General features: G+C 40.2%; 2 protein-coding genes across 6 annotated transcripts; both read left to right on the top strand.

The window, feature by feature from the left end:
• Positions 1-185: 185 nt before the first annotated feature.
• pank2 (pantothenate kinase 2) lies at positions 186-6,771 on the top strand. Its single transcript, XM_063908442.1, is given in 8 exon segments — positions 186-571; positions 996-1,348; positions 1,884-2,137; positions 3,190-3,366; positions 3,770-3,893; positions 4,717-4,735; positions 4,738-4,841; positions 4,937-6,771. Coding segments are annotated over 8 exon segments (1,296 nt in total). The 5' UTR covers positions 186-357; the 3' UTR covers positions 4,988-6,771.
• Positions 6,772-8,076: 1,305 nt separating this feature from the next.
• loxl3b (lysyl oxidase-like 3b) lies at positions 8,077-24,467 on the top strand. Of its 5 annotated transcripts, none has more exons than XM_063909515.1 (17): positions 8,089-8,316; positions 9,164-9,283; positions 10,598-10,948; positions 11,246-11,409; positions 12,440-12,657; positions 15,438-15,503; positions 16,612-16,668; positions 17,313-17,517; positions 17,798-17,978; positions 19,405-19,559; positions 20,245-20,415; positions 21,966-22,125; positions 22,398-22,641; positions 22,887-23,002; positions 23,164-23,300; positions 23,423-23,534; positions 23,736-24,467. In XM_063909515.1, the coding sequence occupies exons 3-17, from the start codon at positions 10,606-10,608 to the stop codon at positions 23,822-23,824; spliced, it is 2,418 nt and encodes an 805-aa protein (XP_063765585.1). In that variant the 5' UTR covers positions 8,089-8,316; positions 9,164-9,283; positions 10,598-10,605; the 3' UTR covers positions 23,825-24,467. The 5 variants fall into 5 exon arrangements, with proteins under 5 accessions (XP_063765586.1, XP_063765583.1, XP_063765587.1 ...); XM_063909514.1 differs by lacking the exon at positions 9,164-9,283 and having other exon boundaries at positions 8,095-8,128; positions 8,235-8,316; XM_063909516.1 differs by lacking the exons at positions 9,164-9,283; positions 20,245-20,415 and adding an exon at positions 21,334-21,489 and having other exon boundaries at positions 8,077-8,316.
• Positions 24,468-24,744: the final 277 nt, after the last annotated feature.

The raw sequence follows: 24,744 nt of genomic DNA, 5'->3' as shown, positions 1-24,744 counted from the left end.
GATATAGCTATACATAGGGTCGCTTGTTTTAAATGTGTATGCATCCTGTACATTGTGTTTTTTTATGTGAAAAGCCAAAGAAAAAATGTGACAACAGCCTCCTTTTCATGAACTGCTTTCTGACTGACTGACTCGCATTCTGATTGGTTCTGGCGTCCCTCAATCACCTTCTGACCCCGCCCCTCCCTGTCTTGACAGCGAGAATAAAAAGGACATGTACCCGGCCGTTATAACGACACAGCTACTTAGCTAGCTAATTAGCTAGCACCTGGACTTCATTGTCCACATAAATAACTGACGTGTAATCGTTTTATTTATCACAAAGGGGAGTATGTCTGTAGTGATTTAGACCTTTTGATGGCGTCCAATGGCCACCAACGCGACGATGAAAGTATCGACGAAGACGAAACGCCCACGAAGCAGCCGCGGTCCGATAGGGAGATGCCCGGGTGTTTCAGATATGAGCCCGACAATGAGGCAGCCGCGCCCGCAGGAAGAGCGACATCCCACCGGCAGACCTCCAACTCGACGGCGAGGCTTCGGAGCGACTCGGTGAAGAAAACAAGGCCGCGTAGGTGTTACCGTTAGTAGCATGGGCATAGTGTATTTACTGGGAAACGCATCGTATACATAATGGTAATAATCATAATTGAGAATTATAAAAAAAGATGTATATACATAAAACATCTGTTAAATATATCGTAAATGGCTGTTGAATTTAGTGTGATGATTCTAGATCTGAAAGCATATTTATGGTCTTTCTAGTACAATGTAATATCTGAGGTGTAGTGGCAGTGAATAGCCAGGGTCTATTTTGCAACAAGATGGCGTTTGCAGTACACACTGTACTTCTGCCTTTATGGACGAAGCAGCTTGTCTTCATGTCGGTCCAGATAGATACATTAGCTCTATTTATACCCAGTATCAATATGCATTAAAATATTAAAGGTATTATATTATGCAATGTTAAATAAAAATTAACGTGATTTATGCAGCATTTCCCTGGTTTGGGATGGACATTGGAGGCACTCTGGTGAAGCTGGTCTACTTTGAGCCCAAAGACATCACAGCAGAGGAGGAGCAGGAAGAGGTGGAGAACCTGAAGAGCATCAGGCGCTACCTCACCTCCAACATTGCCTATGGTAAAACTGGCATCAGGGACGTGCACCTGGAGTTGCAGGACCTGACGCTGTGCGGCAGGAAAGGCAACCTGCACTTCATCCGTTTCCCCACGCATGACCTGCCGGCCTTCCTGCAGATGGGCCGCAACAAGCACTTCTCCAGCCTCCACACCACCCTCTGCGCCACGGGAGGGGGGGCCTACAAGTTTGAAGCTGATTTCCACACGGTGGGTCCATGCAGGTGTTCTCCACTATTTGCTTATACATGCTGGATTGTGTAGATTGACAGGAAGGAAAGAGGGAGAAAGAATAGTGAAGGCATATTTAACGTATCTATAGCAGGTGATGGGAATGCATGTCATTGTAACAGAACAGACATTGATGAAGAGCACCAAAATACAACATTTAAAGATGTAGCAATTTTGGCATTCATTACAAGGATAAAAACAGCATGCATATTCTCATGACTTTAGCCTTAGGCTACCATTGTTTTTTCCTTATGCACTGAGATAAAACATCAATTCATTAATAAGGACAAATTAATCTGTCATTACATTAAGATAAATGATGGTTTTGCCACTAAAGGTTCCTTTGAGTATTTTTATAAAACTGGTGAGGCTCTTTCAATCGAATTGTAATAAAGGTTCCTGTTTTCTTACCCCACTGCTTTCCCTCCTCCCTCAGTTTCCCTTCCTCTGTGTTCTCCAGACCACATCCCCCTCAGTGATGTTATCTATGTTCTTTTATCCCCTCAAATAAAAGATGGCAGACCTGCAGCTTCACAAGCTGGATGAGCTGGAGTGTTTAATCCGGGGGGTTTTGTACATCGATTCGGTGGTGTCGAGCGGACCCTCGGAGTGTTACTACTTTGAAAACCCCACTGATCCAGAACGCTGCATCCAAAAGCCCTACACTCTGGAGAACCCCTATCCTTTGCTGCTGGTCAACATAGGGTCCGGGGTCAGCATCCTGGCTGTCTACTCTGAGAGCAACTACAAACGTGTTACAGGGACCAGGTAATTATCTGCCATGGAGGGGAGTAAAGAATATTCACAGAGGGAGTACAGGTGCTGCAGGGGTGTACAAATGTAAATGCATACAACAATTAAGTAAAATGCAGCCCAATACCAGATTTGTTTTGTGCAAATAATGTACAAGAGGCATGCCATTCCAACATTTTTACACAAATCTGTAACACCTGAAAGGAAGTGTAAATAATAAATACCTGAGTGCGACTCATTAAAGGTGCAATAGATTACATTCAGACACTAGATGGCGTACTCCTCCTCCCCCTGACTTTGCTTTACATCAAAATACTGTGGTTGCCAGTTCAATGCAAAACCTGAATATTACAGTGTCTGTGTAGATTCCCATTAGGCTAACAAGCAAACCATAGATTTAGCTTACCTGCCTTATGTGGCTGCATCAAGTTGCTTTTTCTTCCTCAAAATGCCTTTAGCTCACTCCAACATTCATGCCTTTTAAAGAAAACTAAACCTATATTTGTAAGTGTACTTCGCCCCGAATGTCAGCAGAAAAACAAAGCTGTGACACTAGGGAAACTTAAACAGCCTGATACCTGGTTACAGTGATGCAGGCATTTACAGATGGAAGTATTCCACTCAAGTGACGTCAGCCCTTTGTGCCCTCGTAGTGCCTTGATGTGAAAAGCAGCAGCATTTTTTTTAGACATCTGCCACCCAACAACTTCCCTTCACTTAACTGTTTGGTTGTGAGTTGAAACAAAATAGTTCTTTGTTAAGCTGGATTTGTGTTTAGTTTAAAGTTAGAATATCTTAGTTATCCCTCCTCCTACTCTCACCACTGGTTTGTTTTCACAAGTGGTTTCTCTGTCTGGTGGCTTTGTATGGTACTCATGATGAATGCTTATTTCTCCCTCAACATAATGGCCCTTTGTGCAGAAATAGTAGATAGTGCATAATATTATTTTTGGCGCCCCTTTGCTCTTAATTTTAGACTCAGATTGAGACCTTACAATCCCTACACAGTCCAGATTGGTGTAATTTCCATTTATAGAATGTAAATGTTAATCTGTGTGGTTTCACAGCCTCGGTGGTGGGACCTTCCTGGGTCTGTGTTGCCTGCTGACTGGCTGCTCATCTTTCGAGGAAGCTCTAGAAATGGCCTCTGAAGGGGAGAGCACCAAAGTGGACAAGCTGGTCCGGGACATCTATGGAGGAGACTATGAGAGGTTTGGACTGCCAGGCTGGGCTGTTGCCTCAAGGTGCGGTTTACAGCAGCTTTTTACTAAAGTCAAAAGCCTTTATTTGGTGGAACAAGCAAAAGCACACTCTCTGCTTTAATAAAACAGGAGACGAGAAAAGTGCTGAATTTAACTATGTTTTCTATCCCAATTAATTCACCCCCAAAAATGGACAGACTGCACAATAAACACAAAGATAAAGATGAATTTGACTCAAAGCATTATTATTAGTTCAAATGTGTTATAGACATCTTGATATCATTATCTTTTGGCCACAACATGATATTGTGACGGTCCTACTCCCAAATATATTTAAAATATATATTGTTTTTGGGATTAGCTGTTTGATGCATAACACTTTTAAAGTTCAAACAGACTTTAGCATTTTTATTTATCTAATATTGCTTGTGTTTTGACTTGATAGTTTTGGTAACATGATGTCCAAAGAGAAGAGGGAGTCGGTGTCCAAAGAGGACCTGGCCAGAGCAACACTGGTCACCATCACCAATAACATCGGCTCCATCACCAGGATGTGTGCTCTCAATGAGGTTAGTAACTACTTCACTGTATATGCTGCAGATTTTATTGGTCTCTATGATTCCAATAGCTGAAAGAGTTCAAGATGTATGTCAAGATACAATGGTCAGGAAAGAGTCATTTTGAAACACTTACTTTTGATGAACATGTCTGTGGAAACATCCGTTCTCCTCCAGTGTCCCTGCTGGTCTTTCCTCTTTGCGTTCAGCCTCTTTACGGTGCTGCCTTGTGACGTCTTGATCAAGCAGCATTGTACAGGGCTATGAAGGCATAGAGGACGTACGCTGCATTATCAACATAATAATAATAATACATTTGATTTGTATTGCACTTTTCATTTCAGCAATCTCGAGTGCTACAGAGCAGGGGGGAAAAAAATAGTTGAAAGGAGAACCTGTAAAAGACATTTAGCAAAAAGCTTTTTTTAAAAGATGTGTTTTTAGGTTTCGTTTAAAAACATCTGTAGTCTGTGGAGCCCTCAGGTGGTCAGGGAACGCCCTGTTCCACAGCCTCCGGGAAGCACAGGAAAGGGCACCATCACCCATGGTGCGGAGCTTAGTTCTGTGGGCTTGGAGGGTACGTGAGGAGGGCGCGTGTTCAACAATAAATAACAAACAAAGACACAAAATGCCAATAATAGATGAGATACGTCTATTTTCTTTTAGGTTTAATTGCGTAATCTGGAGTAAAATAAATCTTTACTGAAATGTAATGTTTAACTTCGTCAACAGAAGAACAAAGCCAGAGTGTGTCATGTGGATAACATTACAGTGTTCATAAAATAAGCTTGCCTATTAACCAAATATTTTATCCCCATTCTCTTCCATAATTAAGAACATAGAGAGAGTGGTGTTTGTGGGAACTTCCTGAGAGTGAACACCCTCTCTATGAAGCTGTTGGCCTATGCCATGGACTACTGGTCCAAAGGACAACTGAAGGCGCTCTTCCTGCAGCATGAGGTAAATGACTCAACCCATGTATTGAACTAAAATGTACTTTTGTGCTTTATTGGCGTAATGATTTCTAAATCAATGTTCTTTTCTGTGTATTTCAGGGTTATTTCGGAGCAGTTGGAGCCCTGTTGGAGCTTCTGCATCCGTCGTAATCAGTCCGAATTATATCCAAAGAGGCACTTGTCAATCTGCTGCAAAGACCATTAGCACTTTAGACCGTTCAGAGTTCACCCACAGTGGGATGTTATGCCAGCCAGCAGCCAGTTACTGGTACATTTTGGTTGTGACAGGCAAAAGGTCCTATTATGTTTGTAAAATGTTGATAGTTTTCTAAAATCCGATTCTGCTGTTGTGTTCAGGGGACAGTAGTTGTATGCAGCAAAGTCATTGTCTTGCTGGACTTTGCATAAACAAGACAGATTTGAGCTGTAACATCTTGGGAAAATCACCACGGTTGCCTGAAATAATTAGGTTAAACACACTCACCATCACATGGTCAAGTCATGTAGACGGCACACACCCCTCCATTGGTTTCTGACCGAGGGGCAATTTTAAATACTTTTGTTTTAAGGTTTTCGTTACCCAATTTTGTATACAATTATATAAACGGTGGTAGAACTGAAAGATAATCACAGAAAAAGCACAATTCAATGTGTATTTCCTTAATATGTTGTTGAGTTGATCGGTTTAAAAAGGTAGAAAGATAGTGACGTTTCCACAACCAAATATGATTTCATTCAAATACTTTTTTAAATGTATAACCCAAATATATTTGCTTTAATATCATACAAGACAAAAGAAGTAGTAGAAATTTTCATATTTCAGTAGCTGGAACTAGGATTATTTTTGTTACTATCACGTACCAGATTTGTCTTCCTAGTTAGCTGAAAAGAAGTGCTGAGAATAATTTACAACCACTTATTTTTAGTCCTTTTTTATGGTTACCAATAGGACTTTAAATGAAGTTGTATATGAAAAGAGGTTATTTTATTGACTGAAAAATCACAATTTCATCAGATTTATTCTCGAATGGAACTGTTACCATTAAAATGTGTCATTTGTATACATTTCCTGAGTTAGATGTCGATACAGATTACAAAGTGTATTAAACTAATTGTTTCACTTTGAGCTGTGTTTCTGCAAAGGAATCTGGACAATCATTCTGGGGTTAGAAAGACTAAACTCTATGGTATATATTTATGTCTCATTCTTACCCAAAACAACTCCCCTGCTGAATTGCCCATGAGCCACTGCATCCCTCTCTTGATAAGGAGAAATCAAAGCAAGTGAAAATATATTGATACATGTGAAAACAGAGGTACACTCAGGGCAATTGTATTCCTGTGTAATCCCTAGAGTTCATTTTAAATGCAGACACGTTAAGCATCCCTCTTTTAGGTCCTGTGTCCCTATCCAATGTTTCTCTTGGTTTAGTACATATGTGCTTAGATATTCATGTTTTGACTGTAATGTATGTTTTAGGAAAGCTTCCCAAAGCTTCTTTTTTTCAAGAGGTATTTAGAGGTTGATCTTGAAATGTTCAAGATTCTGTCTCTGATGTAAGTGTCATTGTCCTATGATTTCATTTAACTTTTCCGTCCCATTTTGATGTCATCAGTTGTTTTATTGGTCTATTCCTGAATAACAGGGACCATTTTGAATCATTATCTACCTAAAGAAGGTTTAGTTTTGTAGGTATGCACTTTGACAGTTTATACAGTAAACCAACAGTTAATTAAGTGCCTTTTAATGTTTTTGTATAGCATACAATATTTTTCGCAGCTGGATTTAACACAATGCGAACTGGTCCGTTGTTCTCTAGGTTTTTATATGTGTTTGCTTGTAGCATTACATTGCAAAGAAAGCGTACTATTTTTGTAACAAGTCATTGCAAATTACTTACTGGATTGTCTCAATTAAATACAAACTTTTCTTATCTTTGTGAGAACTTGCAGTGTTTTTCTTGAAGAATATACATTATTAGCATCAAAATATACTAAAAATTAGAAAACTTTGCTGCTGGTAAATAATATGTATTGAACATAGTGCTGGATAGCAGGCATATACTATCTTTAACCATCAACATGCATTATTGTTTGAATTACATATTGTATTAATAATCTGAATCTGTCGTGTAACTGAAGGTATAACATAAATGTAGTGGAGTAAAAAGAAGTACAGTATTTGTCTTTGAAATCTAGTTGAGTCCAAGTATATAGTAGTAGAACATGTTAATGACTTGAAAGTACCTCAAAATTGTCTTCAAGTACAGTACTTGAGTAAATGTACTAAGTTACTTTCCACCACTGTGTTTACCCGCGACATTAGAGCAGTATCTAGTGCAGACTACAGACGAATTTAAGGCGAAGTTCGCCCCCATTCATTTTAAATGGAGTTGAGCGAATCTTAACTGGGATGTCAAGGGCAGGGAAATGTTAAATGTATGCAAATGAGGGCGACATTAGTTCGCCTGGAAACCCCGTAGGTATTTCTGACTGAACTGACCAAATAAAGTCTCAGCACATTTGCAAAGACGTTAAGTGGTTACGTCCACCTGCTGTAAATATGTTTGTATTACCTTTTGTTCCTTATCTTTTTTTGTCTTTAAGCATTACGAACACAGACGTAAACGAATTGTTTGGCAAAATGTCACGTTAATTATGGGAAAAAGTGCTGTTGGCATACTTTAAATGTTTGATAAAAAGCTAGCTAATTAGCTTGCTAGCTTTCGACCGTTAACGGCTACAAGCGACAAGTGTCGGAGACGGATGTTTCGAGATGTGTTTCTTCCAGTGGGTCTTATTATTTAACTTTGTGTTCATTGGGGCAAACTGAGTTTTGTTTTTTAGGTATATTTTAAGAGATTTCCACAACTTGTTTGTATTAACATCATGTGGCCATAAATTACCATTTCAACTTGAGCACGAAGCCATAAACATGTCCTATTATATCACCATAAACTGCTGGCCAATGTAAGGATATTTAATGGATTTTGCTTTCAATATTTTTCTTTCCAAGACGCTATTTCCAGCTTTTCCCGGTTGTAAATCTGCGCTTTGTCAGGCACGTAGTCTGCGTATGAAATAAGTGAAATGCACGTCTCTTTATGCAAGAGACGACCGCCTGTTACAGAACCATTCATGAAAGAGTTTAGTGTCTTTCCAGGGAATAAATCCAGCCCACTTCGGTCTTGCATCCTCCTCTTCCTCTCCTCCTCCTCCTCCTCCTCCTCCTCCTCCTCCTCCTCAGTGAGGGCTGCACAGCTGGCAATTTACAGACAGTAACTAACGCTGGTATGAGTAATTGGCTGCTTGGTGGACCACTGCCCCGCAAATTGGACTCGTGTTTGATGGAGGAGATGAATTAGCTCAAATTCTGGCATATTTATTCACCTTTTAGGAACCTCGGGATCAGAAGGATTTCAGACCAAGCTCCCCCTCCTTTTCCACTGGAACCGTTATAACCTCCACATACTGGAAACGTAAGTAAGGCAGGTTTTGAGTTGTAGTTTGAAATGAAGAGAACGGTGATTTTCCTGCAAAACTTACATTCTTTGCAAACGCATCTTGTTGTGTTTCTATAGTAGAAAAATAACAAGGTACATTTACTGATATATTGTATTTACAGTATGTGCTAGTTATTAGTGAAAAAAGTCTTCCCTTTTAGGAAGCTGAATATTGAAGAAAAATGTGAGGAATGTTGCAACAGGAAACTAAATGTGTTCCAAAGCCAAATGTTGAAAAATAGTCTGACGTGTTTAGATAGAATTCCTGCTGCCAGATATCTTGTTTGGTGGATAGCTTTTAATGATCATCTATCATTAGGGGTAAATGTGTTTAGTTACAATAGAAAATTAACTACTCACAATGCATGGGTTTTGGCCTGGATGCTCTGTAGCAGCTGCTTCCAGAAAAAAAGTGGTGATATGGGGGCCGTGGTTGGGTTTTTCTGATTCTTTAACAATCAGAAAGGATTGCCCTATTATTATAAAGTGGTACAGTTTAATGTTTGTGTTTACATCACAGTGTTACAGTTTTGGAGGTGGACTTTAACAAAACAGTAAGGTGGGTCAGAAAAAAACCTAAGCATTGCACTTTCTCTTTCTAGGAAATGTTTTTCCTTCTTTATAGTGTCTTTTCCCTGATCTATAATTACGTTTCTTGCATCATCCATCGTATTCCTGTTGTTGTGGCTCATCCTGCCTATGTCCTTTTTCATATACAGTTCCTATGAGGTCAAATACATGCTGTGACAAGGCAGTTAAATCATTTCTTTTTCATCAAGGAAGCCTTTACTCGTAGTTTGACAAAAGTTATATGTTTGTTTAGGTGGGAATGTGTGCTTTCAGTGTCTCGTTAAAAGACTTGTGATGACCGAAGTGTAAGCCGGAGGACTGCTGCTGCTGGTTGATTTGAGCCTTTCACAAAACCTGATCCATGAGCACATTGGTATGGAGAGTCCCTGCTTCAAAGTGTGTGTGTGTGTGTGCGTGCGTGTGTGCGTGCGTGTGTGTGTTGGTTGGACTAATGCATAAGCACAATAAAATCAGATACTGGGTTGCCTAATGTCATGTAGGTCCCTGTAACAAAGGCTGCAAAAGCAATACTGAAATGTTGTAAATGAAAACATGAAATTATTGGTGTTTATGTTCATTATGATGAGTTTGGTGGTGTAGCTTGGAAGACAGGCTGTCAGCATTGCAAACTTAACAACTTTTTTCTGTCTAATTTAACTATATGAGCTTGTGCTGCTACCTTCTTTCATTGGGAAAGGGTTGGCCAAACTCAGCTGTGGTTTCAAAATCACCATACCCTTCGTATATTTTAAGGATTACCAACCCAGCTTTAAAAATACAGAATACCCCCCCCCCCAAAATGTGGCACGACAAACATGGCTTCAGTTCAGACATTGTGGCTCAGCCTTTAAAGGCCCCTGCAGACTAAAACTTAGTGTGAACGCGTGTGTCGCTCCATACTCTGTGAAATTGGTCTCAGACTGCGCAGTCAGTCTCAGACATGTTTTGGAAAGGGCACCTTAAGTTTGTGGTTTCTGTACAAACACACCACACTACTGTATGTGTGTCTCTAAAGGAACAACCCCCCCACTTGCTAAAAGTTAGGAAGAAGTGTAGCTGTCAGGGTATCAATAGCAGTCTTATGTTAGCATTCACAAACATAGCTGTACAGGAAAGTTTGAGAGAGAAGGGTGAACATTTTGTGGGAAAAAAGTGGCTTGTTGTATCAGAAAATATGAATGACTATTAACCAACAGGGAGATGTCCTAAAGGATTGTATTGTCTGCTCAAACTTACACAACGATGCAAAAGCTGCTAAAAGAGGAATGTTTCCAGTCAAAGTGCAGCTGTTTAATATCATAAATATAAACGTTCATTTAACCTTTGTGCTTACGCATTTTTTCTTCCCTGTTATTCTCCCTCATATCTGACTCACAACAACCAGATGGTTTGAATCAAACAGCCGGAGCAACTGTATCATCAATCTGACTTACCATCGACTCAGTGTATTTTTGGCTCCAAAAACACTTTCAGAGTATCATTTAGGGGGCACCAGGGCGGACCAGATTTTGGACTAAAAGGTGTATTTGGGGTTCATTTGAAGTTCAACTAGATTAGAACTTGGGCTGTTTCCAATCTGGTATGATTATAGCACAAAACTGTACTTATAAGTCTTCCAAAATGCAGATCTCTCCAGGTTGAACAGTACGTTTTAAATATGTTGACTTTCCCTTTTCTTCACATGCAGTTGTAACAATGGAGAAGACAAGGCGCAGGGAAAAGTTAGCTTTCTCCCTTCTGTTTGGGTTGTGGTTACCTTGCTGTTTTGCCCAAACCACACCATCAAACACAGCCACGCGAACCCCCACGGGGACCCCCACACCGTCTCCATCCCCGCAGACCGAACGGCTAAGGGTTAGACTGTCTGGATACCCCAGGAAACACAACGAGGGTCGGGTGGAGCTTTTTTACAAGGGAGAGTGGGGAACCATCTGTGATGACGACTTCTCGATAGCCAACGCCAATGTGCTCTGTCGCCAACTGGGCTTTGTGGAAGCCACAGGATGGACCCACAGCGCCAAATATGGCAAAGGCCAAGGTAAGAGTGACCTCAGACACTTCCTGATATCCTGATTCTAACTTGATACACTGTGTGCTCTGTCATATGGGTATTTGGTGTTCAAAATGACAGGTTTAGATATACACAGAGGACATTAAGATGATCCAGTCATAGAATTTTGTGTTAGTAATGTTTTACTGTGAAGAACTTTATGCCATGAGTTCCCAAAGAACCAGAATATCAAGCAACCAAGTGTCACTTTCAGGCCTGGAATGATTACTTTCCGCTGGCCTGGGAGTGTGCTGCAGCCACACTGACAGTCTGCTGCCTGTCCAGGGAGAATCTGGCTGGACAACGTGCTGTGCAACGGGGGTGAGAAGACTATTGACTCCTGCAAGTCTCGAGGCTGGGGCAACAGTGACTGCACTCACGATGAGGACGCTGGAGTGGTGTGCAAAGACGAGAGGATCCCCGGCTTTGTGGAATCAAATGTTATTGATGTAAGTTGTTTTAAATGTTTCGGAATTCTGTTGCAAAACTGTTTCTGTGGTATACTTGGTTGAAATGCATTATTTTGTTATGGTGTGTCTTGTTTATTGTTGTCTTTAAGACAAAAATATACATTTTGTGACCACAAGCCTTATTGATGCGTTAAAATTGATGCTCATCATACAGGCTTATAAATTACTCTCCCACCGCTCATATCCTGTCAAATCTAACAAACATAAACGATATTAAATTGCGACTTGTAGCTGCCACACACATGGTGTTGATTAACTCTGCTCTTTACAATGTGTCTGAGCCTGGTAAACGCACAAAATGTAATTTTTAGCTCTCAATGAAAACATTGATAAAGGAGGAGTTTGCTGGTGTCTTGAAGCAGCATAGTTCCATCATTAAGTTTTAAAACTCCATGAATATGACCGACTTGTCCAAGGTGAACAAGGTTAGCCCGGGGACTTGCCTTCTCAGACTCCTGGAAACAGCTTGAAGGAGTGCATAATGTGTCTCTGTTACATAGAAGGGTCTTATGAAAAAAAGTTTCATAAGAGTTAAGTGGGCGGGCTTTCAGATGCAGAACCGCTCTCACTCTGTTCTGCCAGTTGCAGGCACAGTCAAATGTGGCATCCAGACTTTAATTGGTTACCACAAGCCAGGTTTTTTTTCCAAATAGACCACAGCGGAAGTGACTCATTGCAAAGCTGAAGCTAGAGATAGTCACGTTTACCACTTATGAGCTGTTTGGACCGAGAATTGTTTTGTGCCCACTGTTTAGTCTGTTCCTCTCATTTAAGAGTCCTGTAGAGACCTGCTTCTGTCTGTGTGCATGGATGTGTCAGTATGGACTTTATGATCCAGTAAGGACAATCCTGTTCCTGCAAACTAAGCATCCTTACCTCATTTAGCTATCAAGCATCAGTTTCCTTTTTTAGAGAAACTACCTGATTGGATTTGGAAGCAAATTTGAATCTGGAATTATTTCATTATATAAAAACACCTGATTGGTCTCCACTGATTTTCTCCAAACAGGCTCAGGTGGATAATAACAAGATAGAGGAGGTGCGGCTGCGGCCTGTAGTCGCCACCGCCAGGAAGAAGATGCCCATCGCGGAGGGCGTGGTGGAGGTGAAATATAAAGACGGCTGGGCACAGATCTGTGACCTGGGATGGACGATCAAAAACACCCACGTGGTCTGCGGCATGTTGGGATTCCCGCATGAGAGGAAAGTCAACAAGGCCTTTTACAAGTAAGATAATGGCTCGACTTCAACCAATAATATCTGATTTTGGTTCATGGGGTCAAAGCTGTGACTTTTTATGCAGACAGCAAGTAGGGTTTGACGTTTAGTTGTTAAAAATTGGTTAAAAGATAGATCTATGTTTCCCCATTTAGTGGAAATAGACTGTTGCTCATCTACGTAGTAACTTAAAGGTATAATTTGATATTTTGGAAACACACTTACTTGGTTTCTTGCTAAGTTAAATAAGATTTGTACAACGCTTGTGTCTTTACAGTAAATCTGAAATTAGAGCTAGCAGCTTGTTAGTTTACCATTAAGATAAGAAACACCTATAACCCATCTATCAAGCTGGTTATCATGGTAGGTGCTTCCTACTTTACTCCGTTTCCAGTCTTTATGCAGAGCTAAGCTGGCTTGCTGCTGGTGATGACCTCATATTTAAAAAAAGGATATAAGGGGTTAATATGCATAATGGTCATGTGCATTTAGTCTTGTATGCCACTGCCCAAAACAAGTTCCCATTTTATGCAAATCTAGGAGACAATAAAGAAGTCTAAATCTTCCTCGAGGTTAGAGTCAGGTGTGCATATCCCAACATGTGTAACTACTTCATCTCAAACAAAGAGGCCATCTAATAGTTAATGTCCCTGCGTGCATTTAACTATTAGATCTTTCTTTGTAACCATCGAACCAGCAGAGAGAAATTAGGCCACTTTGCTCTGAGGATGTAACTTTCTCCTTCACTCAGGATGATTGCACCAGCCTGTTTGACATTCCCGTGGTTTTATTCTGTAAAGCAAAGTGGCAACAATTTAACCGAACCACAAGTAGGATCTCAGACGTTGTTCCCTAAAGAGTGGACATTATAGGAACTACTGTTTACTGGAACTTTCTCTACCATCTGCCAGAACTGCAGCTGAACAGCAAAGCACGTGATGATTGTTCTCTTCCTTCTGAGGATGTTTTGCCTCTGGATATACAAAACAAATAAACACTTTCGGGTCTCGGTCAGGTCACATCTTTCATGTTCTTGGTTTGTTTTATCACTTGAACAGGAAGTGAAATAGCCTGCCTGCAGAGATGGAAAGTAAAAGCCAAAGTGTGTTTCAAATCTGCAGGGCTTTGTTTGGCGGTGATAGATAAGACCATTAATAGGCAACAAACTTTATTATAAATAAGGGATTGATCATTTTTGCACCATCATTCGTTTCATTTCATTGATAAACATTATAATATACTAGTTAATATTACCATTCATATACAATTGTAGTTATTCATCTTCTGATTATATTAAAAGCAAATCAAATCTGACAACTTTTTTGATTGTTTCAAAATGTTTGCAGTTTGCAAAATAATTGTAAGTGGTTGCCCTGAATACAGGGTTATGAAGCACTATAGTCTACAATGAATATGGAAACCAATATAAAAAGTCTGAAAGTCTATTCAAATTGTACATAAATTAATAAACATGTTATGTGTAATATTGCACAATTGGGCAGAAACCAAAGATGAATGTTCAGGATACAACACGGTTCACACTGTTTTCTTTTCAAATTATAACTATATGGAATCTAGATTGAACAAACCGGTGATTTCTTGGTGCACTCGCAGACCTCCATTTTTTTTTACCCAGTTTGTTCTTCCAGTATGACTGCACACATTCCTGGCTGCGCTCCAGCTGAAGCAGTTTTATTCAGATGGTTCACAGTAGTCTGAGGGGAAATGTGTGTTTTCTCTCAATCGTGTGTGAAGGCTGAGGCTCAGGGGAATGATCCGGGGTCTGGGAGGGAGGTCACATAATGAACAGGCAACAACGACTGGAAAGAAGCCAATATACATTAACCAACAGTCAGGTTGTCCTGTGTTGTCTGTCCTTATTTAGTCCTTTTAGGTTATATTGTGTTAGTCTAACAGGGGCTGAAGTTAGAAATCCAACTTTTCACAATTGTTTTGAAGTCCAATCGAGGTTTACATTTTACGTCCTTAAGGCATGCTTAAAGTTCAGTTATTTGCTTGGTTTGATCTGGCTTGATCAATAGATATAATTGGGAGTCATCTGCATAAAAATGAAAGTTTATGAAGTAATTTCTCATATTGTTTACAAAGCGTATGTACTGTATGTATTTATAGTGAACAGAATAGGTCTAAGCACGAGACCTACTACTAATAGCTCACTAGCTTTGGCTTGTGTTGAAGATTCATCGATAACAAAAATAAAACTAAGACTGCGCAGGAAGAAAGGACTTAAACTATACCCAATTTCCGACTGCATTTAAAGAAGTATTCTGATTCTGAAACCAGTACCAACTTTAATGAAATGCATCTAATACCAGAGTTACAGTAAGGAGGATTGTCATGAGTTTGAATAGATTTTGATAAAGCGACATCTATGCTGAAAATGCTCAAAGCGGGAGAGCTGTTGATTTGTCTAATGAAATACAATGAGGTAGAGTGCCAGCCAATAACACGTAGATACTGTATTTATTAATGAGGTGTAGCGGCTTGAGACTCAAGACAGCCACCATAGTTCTGAATAGTTGAAATAGCTCTGTAATTGTGATCATACCTCGTTGACCTGACGCCTGTAACACGATATACTGGAGACTTTCGGAATGTGAAAAATGTTATTCACCGCTGACCCTCCAGTGCTTTTTACCTTCAAGAAATGTTTGTGTGCAGCTCAGAGACAGTATGTGTGTGTATATCTGCAGACTGTTGGTATAAGTGTGTGTTTGCATGTAGTCTCACTCCTCCGTGTGATGAATTTGGATGTCTCACTGTTGCAGACGTCTGAAAAAGCGAGCAGCTGAGAAGGTCTCCAGGCCAAAGGTTAATGTTTCAGCCGGTGGAAGGTACACTGTCACCGGAAAACCCACCGTCTGCAAACTGTAGTTTAGACAGTGGGTTTCCTGTAGGTCGTAGACAATAACAAGTTAGCGCCTCTTTGTAGCTCGTTGCCCTCTCTTTTGGATATCATAGCATTCTGATGTGCAGCATGTGAATGGTTTATAGATTCTTGTTATCTTGCTTAAAGTACCGTTTCTAGTTTTCTCATCATTTCTATATCACTTAATAGTCACTTAATATCTACAAACAACACTTCTATTCTAACAACTGTATTGGAAAAAGTTGAATAACACACTAACATAGTTTGTTGTTTATGATATTACCATTTAATATCATGCTTTAAGTATTACACCCCCCTCTAAAATCTAAAAGCAATGCCATGCACCAAACTAAATCAATGTGGTAACTTGAGGTTCACATTGGAACGATAGAAAAACTACAATCATGGTAGCCTATTTCTTACTAACACACGCCATGTTAATGATCACGCTTTACATGTCATACACTACATGGCCAAAGGTATATGGACACCCAAACAGCAAAACCATTTGCTCTACTTGCAGTGACATAAACAGTTGGTGTATTACAGTAGATGGGGGTTGGCACACCTCCAGGAAAAACAGCACAGAAGAAAAGCAAAACATAAAGGGATACATTATTGTGCTCCCTGCTGGTATTCCTGTAAACATCTACCTCTGCATCTACTGTACTTAATTCACTGACCTCATCTGATCTATTCCTTTGAATATTCAGGAGCATGCAGTAAAGTGTCCACATACTTTTGGCCATGCAGTGTATATGAGTCTGTCCTGATGAAAATGTCAAAATAACTGTTTTATTTAAGATTTCTGATTTGATTATTTGTCCAATTTGTATTTATTTACATATTTTAAAAAAAAGGATGTGTCACCTGTGTGACTTTCAAATATAACATTCAATTTAAAAGTATAATGTTAAAGACTGTCTTGTACAAGGAGGCACATCCTTTTGAACAGTGTCACTACAATTAACATAATTGTGCATCGTGTAACCTTCTGTTAGTATGGTTTTTTCCCTTTGTCGCCTCGTGTGTCTCTTCCTAACTGTGCAGTCTAACCCGTGTTTACCTTGCAGGCAGACACCCAAAGCTAAAGCTAACTCTAAGACTAAACAGAGCAGTCCTGGCAAAAGGTAATCTTAGGATCAGTTTGGTTGGTAAAATTAAACTGTCTGAAAAAACCTCAACACTTCCCGAAGCCTCACAAACAAATGTCATTTAAACTCGGGTGGATTTACCCCCAAAAATGTGTAGATACAACACATCCAGTGCGAGCATCTGCCCTGAACTTGTGGTTGGTTTCAGAACCAAATAATAAATGGCTGTATCCAGTGTGACTACAGACTGCATCTTCGGTCATTTTTGTGACAATGATAATAACGTACTGTAACATGAGCTGGCTGTAAAGGACTTTATCATATTTTATAATAAACAAGCATAAATGTTTCTTTTGTTCCTTTGTAGATCAGGAGGTACATTTCATTTTCAGTCATTCATTTATTTGTGGGATCTTTTTTTGTTTTATATCTGTTTTTGTTGGAAGCAGAAATGGAGATGAACCAAAATTGTAATACATTTTGATTGGTGGTAAACAGCTGAGTTAGAAAACTGAAAAAATGACTCTTTTGAGTGTGTCTTTGTAAAGTTTATTGAGATATTGATATTTGTCTTCATAGATCTTTAGTGATAAGTATATGGTACATACTTTACAAATTTGGTGTGGATTTGGGACACCCATTTTTTCAGCCTTCACAGTCCCTGTCCCTGCTTTCTCCAGGTTGTATTTGGAGCGTCAGAAGAATCACTTCCACGTTCACTCGGTGGCGTGTGTAGGAACAGAGATCCACCTGGCAGCCTGTCCTTTGGAATTCAGCAAGCCCAATGCAACATCCTTCTGCCAGGGCGGCATGCCGGCCGTCGTCAGCTGCATGCCGGGGCCGCTGTTCATTCAAAACAACTTGAAAAAGAAGCCTAAAATTTCGGTAAAGTTGTCTCTCACATAACAGAAGCTACATTTTTACAGTGAAAATGTTTGACTTGTTGTCGTAGAGAAGTGGTACCGTTACTAGTTACTTGTCCGAATAAGACATGACAGTGAGTCGGCATGCACAATTCCAGGAATATCTTTAGGCTTTGATTTCATTTAAACTGTTGACCCTTTTCCAATTTTATTTGTCTTGTCTCCACAATATGGGCCAAAATCCGAAAGAAAGTACAGCTAGGTTTTTGCCAGTCTAACTTTTATGTCTGCTTGTTTTCAAGAACAACGTGAGGCTGAAGGGAGGTGCCAAGCTGGGTGAGGGTCGGGTGGAGGTGCTTAAAGGCAACGAGTGGGGCACCGTGTGTGACGATCGCTGGAACCTGCAGTCGGCCAGCGTCGTCTGCAGGGAGCTCGGCTTCGGCAGCGCCAAGGAGGCTCTCACCGGAGCCCGCATGGGACAAGGTAAGGAAAAACACTGTTTGAGTTAAAGACTAATTCTAAACTCTTACTTAAAATGACATTAAAACGGATCTTCTGATGCAGCATTCACTCTAAATAGTATACTCAAACTTCTTGCTGGTATTGTGTCTTTTCACTGATGGTTGGAATTAAAGACTTTATAGCTTCAGACAGAATTCAAGTGAAAAGTAGAGAGGAAGTGGTCGACCTGTGTTTGAGAAGAGGCTGAAAAAACATTGGAAAATTCAACCAAAGTGTGATTTGGCACGCCTTATGAAGAGGCAGCGCTCCATCCTGTACAAAGGTCCATAGGTTTTCCCTGCACTCATAGACACGTTTCCATTTCAGCCAACCTCTCAGCTCCACTAACTGAGGTTTTACTTATCCAGTGATGTGATTTCGGCATCATTAGAAAGGAGAAGTATCATTTAAAGGGATGTGCTGTAACTGTGATGAGATGCCAATTTCCGCAAGCCAAGCCAATTCTGTACTTTGCATTAAATCCCTTGGTCGAGTGTTAAACTGTCTGCAGGTCAGTCATCAGCTGTCCATCTGAAGTCTGTCTTATCTCTCAGGTCATCTCTAACAGTCTGTCTTCAAAATGAGGGCACATTCCTGAACTGATTCCTCATTTTGAGCTTATTTTATTAAGTAAAGGAATGTTGTGCATGAGGAAAGGAAAGAAACAAAGACATGAAAGAGGCTATGGAACCTTTTATGTGGATAACATTTGAATAAAAGTGTTATGATAAGTATTAAAATATGTTTCTTGGTGTGTGTGTTCCTCTTTAGATCATGGAGTTATGTGTCGTTTTTTTTATGTAAACTTCCCGGAGATTCCACCAAAGGAGAAACAAGCGGTCTTTTGAAGGGCGTTTCTCAGGAACGCTGGGGGGGATGTCTTCTTTCGTGTGTGTACATCAGGAGTTCTACCACAGAGGAAGTTAGGGGAAGAGACTCTTTTAACCTTCTCTGTGCTCAGAGACCACCTGGTTGAATTAATCTGGGAAACTTTTCCTAAACGTCACCTCTGAAGGAATTCCTTTCACGGAAATTTAATAATATAATCAGCTCATGGTGCAGCGATGGACAGGGTTTGGAGGGTGAATAAATCAGGGTGTGTCTGACGGAGAACATGCATGCTCAGCAAACATTTCCCAGTTGTTCCCCATTAAAGCTCACTTTATTTTGAAACAGCTATTTCCTATGAATTAATATCATTGATTTTTATAAATAACCATCATCTGATAGCAGTACAATCTTGGTATCCACATATTTGATATCAGAAAGTCAGGTTTTAAAAAGCTTATTTGTATTTTTTACCAAAGGAACTTTTAATGGAGAGAGTGGGTCTAAACCATTGCTTTGCTTCAAACTTCAAACTACCTACATCTTTCACTTTAAAGCTGCTTTCTGTCTTTCTGCACAGGAATGGGTCCGATCTACATGAACGAGGTGAAGTGTGTCGGCCAGGAGAAATCCATCTGGAACTGCCCCTTTAAAAACATCACATCGGAGGACTGCCAGCACGTGGAGGACGCTGCGGTCCGCTGCAACGTGCCCTACATGGGCCTGGAGCACTCGGTCAGAGCTGAACCTCTTTACTACAACATTCGTCTTTACACTGTGCTAGAAATTTGAGGAAAAGTTAGAAAACTGATCGAATGGTTTCTACTGTTACTACACCATGTATTGCATTAGACAGCACAAGAAATGATATAGATTATTTAAACCTGTTTATTGTATTTCCTTGTCTTTGTTTTTTTCTTGCTCTAAAATTCCTTTTGGTTTTCCCTAACGTGAGATTCAGAGCAGAGAAATCTCAACTTTTTCTCACAACCAATGCTTTCTCACTGCTTTCACAAAAAGAACATGACATTTTGTTCAATATGTTCTAAACCAGTTCCATAGTCTGAAACCAGCACAGCTCAGACTTTATTTATGGTTTAGAAATGAATGAACACAAAGTACTTTTTGGGACAGCAGTGATTTCTTTTTAACACAGAGTATTTCTGGTTGTGCAGTTTGTATTAACCAGGTCATACTCTATTCCATGCTTCCTGTAGATACACATTCAGGCTGGATCTAGTGGAATCAAAACTCTTCCCTTTATCTTAATGATAGTTTTCTATTTGAGTTACATGCATTCAAACCATGCTACCTTTAAGTTTTGACAATAACAAAACTTCAAGAGGTAGACTTTTTATCCAGCCTGGCCCTTGTGTATCTATGCTCTGCTTTGTGGTCCCTAACCCTCGGGCCCGCACAGATCCGGCTCTCAGGAGGACGGACCCGTTACGAGGGCCGCGTGGAGGTGCTGAGCTTGGACTCTAATGGGACCCTGAGCTGGGGTCTGATCTGTGGAGAGACCTGGAACACCAAGGAGGCCATGGTGGCCTGCAGGCAGCTGGGCCTGGGCTACGCTAATCAGGGCGTGCAAGTAGGTTACTAACAGCACTAAAGCAAACCTCCTGCAGCAGAGCACAGCTGCCTCTTGCTATATTTGACATATGCAAATATACCAAACTGAATACAGTTAGTGCTTTGCACATGTGTTCAAATATATGAAGTATTTCTGTTCAGTCACATATTCTCTTATATGTGTAGCATACTAAAACCTGTTATTAGAACCGGTAACACATCAAACTGTCATGCTTCAATTTGGTTCACATATTTGAAATATATTTGAACATGTACACGTTTTATATTAAAGGTATAATTCACCCAGAAAATAGTCACTACTCCACAAATTAATCAATTTTCACTAAAACTTGACTATTTAATACGCTTAAAACTTGCATGGATGAATAGCAGCTATACAAAAGAGTGAGACTGCTTGAATGTAAGTGTTTTAAATAGTAAGTAATAGTAAGTACTTTAGAAAATATGTTATACTTTAGGAAGACTTCTCCATTTCTATTTGTTTATTCACTATGGAGACCTGCCATAAAAAATAACGTTTTTTTTCAAGACTTCAATGTAGCACAGGGGGAGTCCTTTATATACAGATGATCATTTTGTGGGTGAACTATCCCTTTAATGTCTGACAGTAGATTATAAGTTTCATATTGGGGTAGAAGCTGCCCTTCCTACATGGAAGAACACGATACTGTTGTGGTCTCAAACCAGACTCACATGAAGTTTCTAATCAAACCCAAAGCTACTCAACCCTCGAGCTGAAGTGGTGACCTCATCTGGAAACCACTCTCCCGCCTAGAAAATCTAACCAAAACTGCTGCTTCAATAAACATTTTCCACCGCTGGGGGAATGTATAGGATGTGAGCTTGAGCCCAGACAGATCAGAGACAGGACAGGAAGTGTGTCTCGTCACTGACTCCCAGTAGGGCCTTTCTGCAGATCCGGATAGTGGGCGGCCGGACCACGTATGAAGGTCGGGTGGAGGTTCAGGTGGGCTCCAAGTGGGGCACAGTGTGCAGCGCAGGCTGGACCACAAAGGAAGCCATGGTGGTGTGCAGGCAGCTAGGGCTCGGATACTCCATGCATGCCATCACTGTAAGTAGGACCAACAAAGAGTGAAGAGATTTGTTCTTCTGTGAGAAGTGGAACAAATGTACTCATTACAGGATGAGATGCTGTGGTGAAAGAAGTAGATCTCACGAAAGTCAATGCAGCAATCCTGCAGTTGGTTAACAATGGTTAAATACAAGCTTTGCATCCAAAATCCTAAGAAAAAGTACAAAAATATTTCCATCAAAATCACTTCAATGTTGCACTTGTTGAAGGTGGGGTTTATTCTTAATACTTCCTTTACTGCTGGGTATAAGGAAGATTTTAATATGTCAATATCTGCAGAACTTTTCCTCCTTTAGTGATCATAAACCCAGCGTTGCACTGTCATCATCCTGCAGCCATAAACCAGTCCTGAACATCTGCTGTTTTCATCATCTTACTGAACTCTCTGAATGGCTCTTTCCTGATCGATGCACTGTGTTTCCCTCTGTTTGCTCGTTTGTGTATCCCCATCTAAGGAGACCTGGTACTGGGACAGCAGCAATGTGACGGAGATGATAATGAGCGGAGTGAAGTGCACAGGAAACGAGATGTCTCTGAGTCAGTGTCAGCATCACAAAACAGTCAGTTGCCAGAAATCAGCGGCAAAGTTCGCAGCGGGAGTCATTTGCTCTGACAGTGAGTGACAAAACCTACAGGCAAAATATATCATATTTAATTATCATACTTGATTCAAGGTTTAAAGATTCAAACTAAAAATGCAACATACTATACTTAAGACACAGAACGAATAGCATTGTGCAAGATACATAATGGTGCAAATAATATGCAGGAATAAGAGAAACAAGATACAACAGAATGTAAAAGTAAATTCTGTACAGTCAGATAAATACTGCATACTGAGTAGATGTACTCTATTATAATATGAGTACTTCTCCTCCTGTGTGCAGCGGCCTCTGATCTGGTCCTGAACGCGCCGCTGGTCCAGCAGACGGTTTACATCGAGGACCGTCCTCTGCACATGCTGTACTGCGCTGCGGAGGAGGACTGCCTCTCAAAGACCGCAGCGCAGGCCGACTGGCCGTACGGACACCGCCGCCTGCTGCGCTTCTCCTCGCAGATACACAACATCGGCCGCGCTGACTTTAAGCCCAAAGCTGGGAGACACTCCTGGGTCTGGCACGCCTGTCATGGGTAAGGTTGTCTTCATTTATAAAGATGTCTTAGAATACACACCCATTATCGCTCTTAACCTTTTTTTATCCAAAAATACCTCCGATTTCATGGGATATTTGATTCTCTAGTTCAAAAGTATAAACACAGAATGGTTTTTGGACGGCATGGAGTAAAATTGTTTTGATGTTATCAAAGGAGATGCTACTTGAACTGATTTTACATTTAAGTTTTTCTAATTTTGAAATTGACTCTTTATTTTACAGCCACTACCACAGCATGGATATTTTCACCCACTATGATCTGCTGAGCGGAAACGGTACCAAAGTGGCCGAGGGACACAAAGCCAGCTTCTGTCTGGAGGACACAGACTGTCAGGAGGGTGAGTCTGAGCAAAACAAATATCATTTTATGTTAACAGCACAATATTTCAAACTATCAAATGTGCCTTAACCTATACAGCATAAGACTCCCTGTGTCCTTAGACGTCTTAGTTCAAGATGAATCTTAGTTTAAGATTAAGTTAATCATTTTGCCCCTCAGGTGTTTCTAAGCGCTACGAGTGCGCCAACTTTGGGAATCAGGGCATCACTGTGGGCTGTTGGGATTTGTACCGTCACGACATCGACTGCCAGTGGATCGACATCACAGACGTTAGACCTGGAAACTACATCCTGCAGGTGATCCTGTTCACAAAGCAAATACCACAATCATGTTTGTGTGTAACGCACTGTTGTGTTTTAATCTGTGTGATTGTCTTTCCTGTTACCAAAATGTTTTTTATGTTACTACACTTCTTCAGATTGTGATTAACCCAAATTACGAAGTGGCTGAGAGCGACTTCACCAACAACTGCATGAAATGTAACTGCAAATATGACGGACATCGAATCTGGCTCCACAACTGCCACATTGGTAAGCAGTCAAAATAAACGACCAAATTAATCAATCCTGGATGTGGCTCTCGTATGTTGATTAATGTTTGTTATTTTATTGATATTTCTGTCGTTGATACAACTTTAATGTACCCAGAACTTGTTCTTGTTTGTCTATGAGTGTGTATGTAGTTTTTATTCAAGGTAACACATATTGTTGTTGTTTTCTTCCTCCCTACAGGTGACGCATTCAGCGAGGAGGCAGAGAGGAGGTTTGAGAAATACCCCGGGCAGCTCAATAACCAAATTCCTTCAATCAATCAAAAATAACGTCACAACCTATGAGATCCAGAGCTGGGGAATAAAAACACACTTCACAGGTTTAAAAACAAAAGACAAACCTTTTATTTCCAGGGTACAAAGTGGATTTCCTCACATATAATTCGGATTCATGGAAGAAGCCAACAGTATTTTTCTGCGCTGAATGTCCTTTTATATTATACTTGAATATTCAAGTTTTTTAATGTGAGCTAATGCTATATGTTTATGATGTGAGAATTATGAATGTTGTGAATGTTCTGAGTTATGAATGAAGCATTTTTATGAAGATATATTTGACTAAATATTATATAAGTTAGCAGAACAAATAAATAAAGTACTATTTAAACTATTTTGCAACTATAATACCAGCGGCCTTGTTCCCATCACAAACACTAACACACCTGCCTCCAGTTACATTATTTTTTGAATGTATTTATTGCTTAAATTGGTGCTCAAGAACATTTAGCATTGTCGTCTGTTTTCCATCTGCTTTAGTCTTAATGTATTATATTATTATTAATAATAGTCATTTAGGGTCAGAATGTGGATGTTCCCGGGCAAAAAGAAAAGAACTACACTTACCCTCAACAATGTCTGAATGTAAGCTGATGCATCACAACTGCTGCACCGAATAAAGAGGAGAGGATAATAATTGTGCTGCATCTCAGACACTTTTTATCCTCGGGCATTCCTTGGGGTTTAGGCCTGCGGTTTGCAACACCTTTTGGCTTTTTTTTTGTACTTTGGTTTGCAATGTCCACACCTCATGACAGTTGAAACACTATCATGGTTCTAAGAACCAGGTTTTTTGAAAAGTAGGTTTTTCCCCCCACAAAATGTTTTTTTAGAAAATACGTTTAATAAATGTTTCTGAACTTGTTTTGATTACATATTTTTAAATAAATCATGGAGTACTTAAAACACCCAAA

The sequence above is a fragment of the Eleginops maclovinus genome, chromosome 19 (genome assembly GCF_036324505.1).
Source record: "Eleginops maclovinus isolate JMC-PN-2008 ecotype Puerto Natales chromosome 19, JC_Emac_rtc_rv5, whole genome shotgun sequence".
Classification (NCBI taxonomy): domain Eukaryota; kingdom Metazoa; phylum Chordata; class Actinopteri; order Perciformes; family Eleginopidae; genus Eleginops; species Eleginops maclovinus.
Note: the sequence above shows the minus strand (reverse complement) of the source record. Positions and strands in the feature narration are given on the sequence as shown.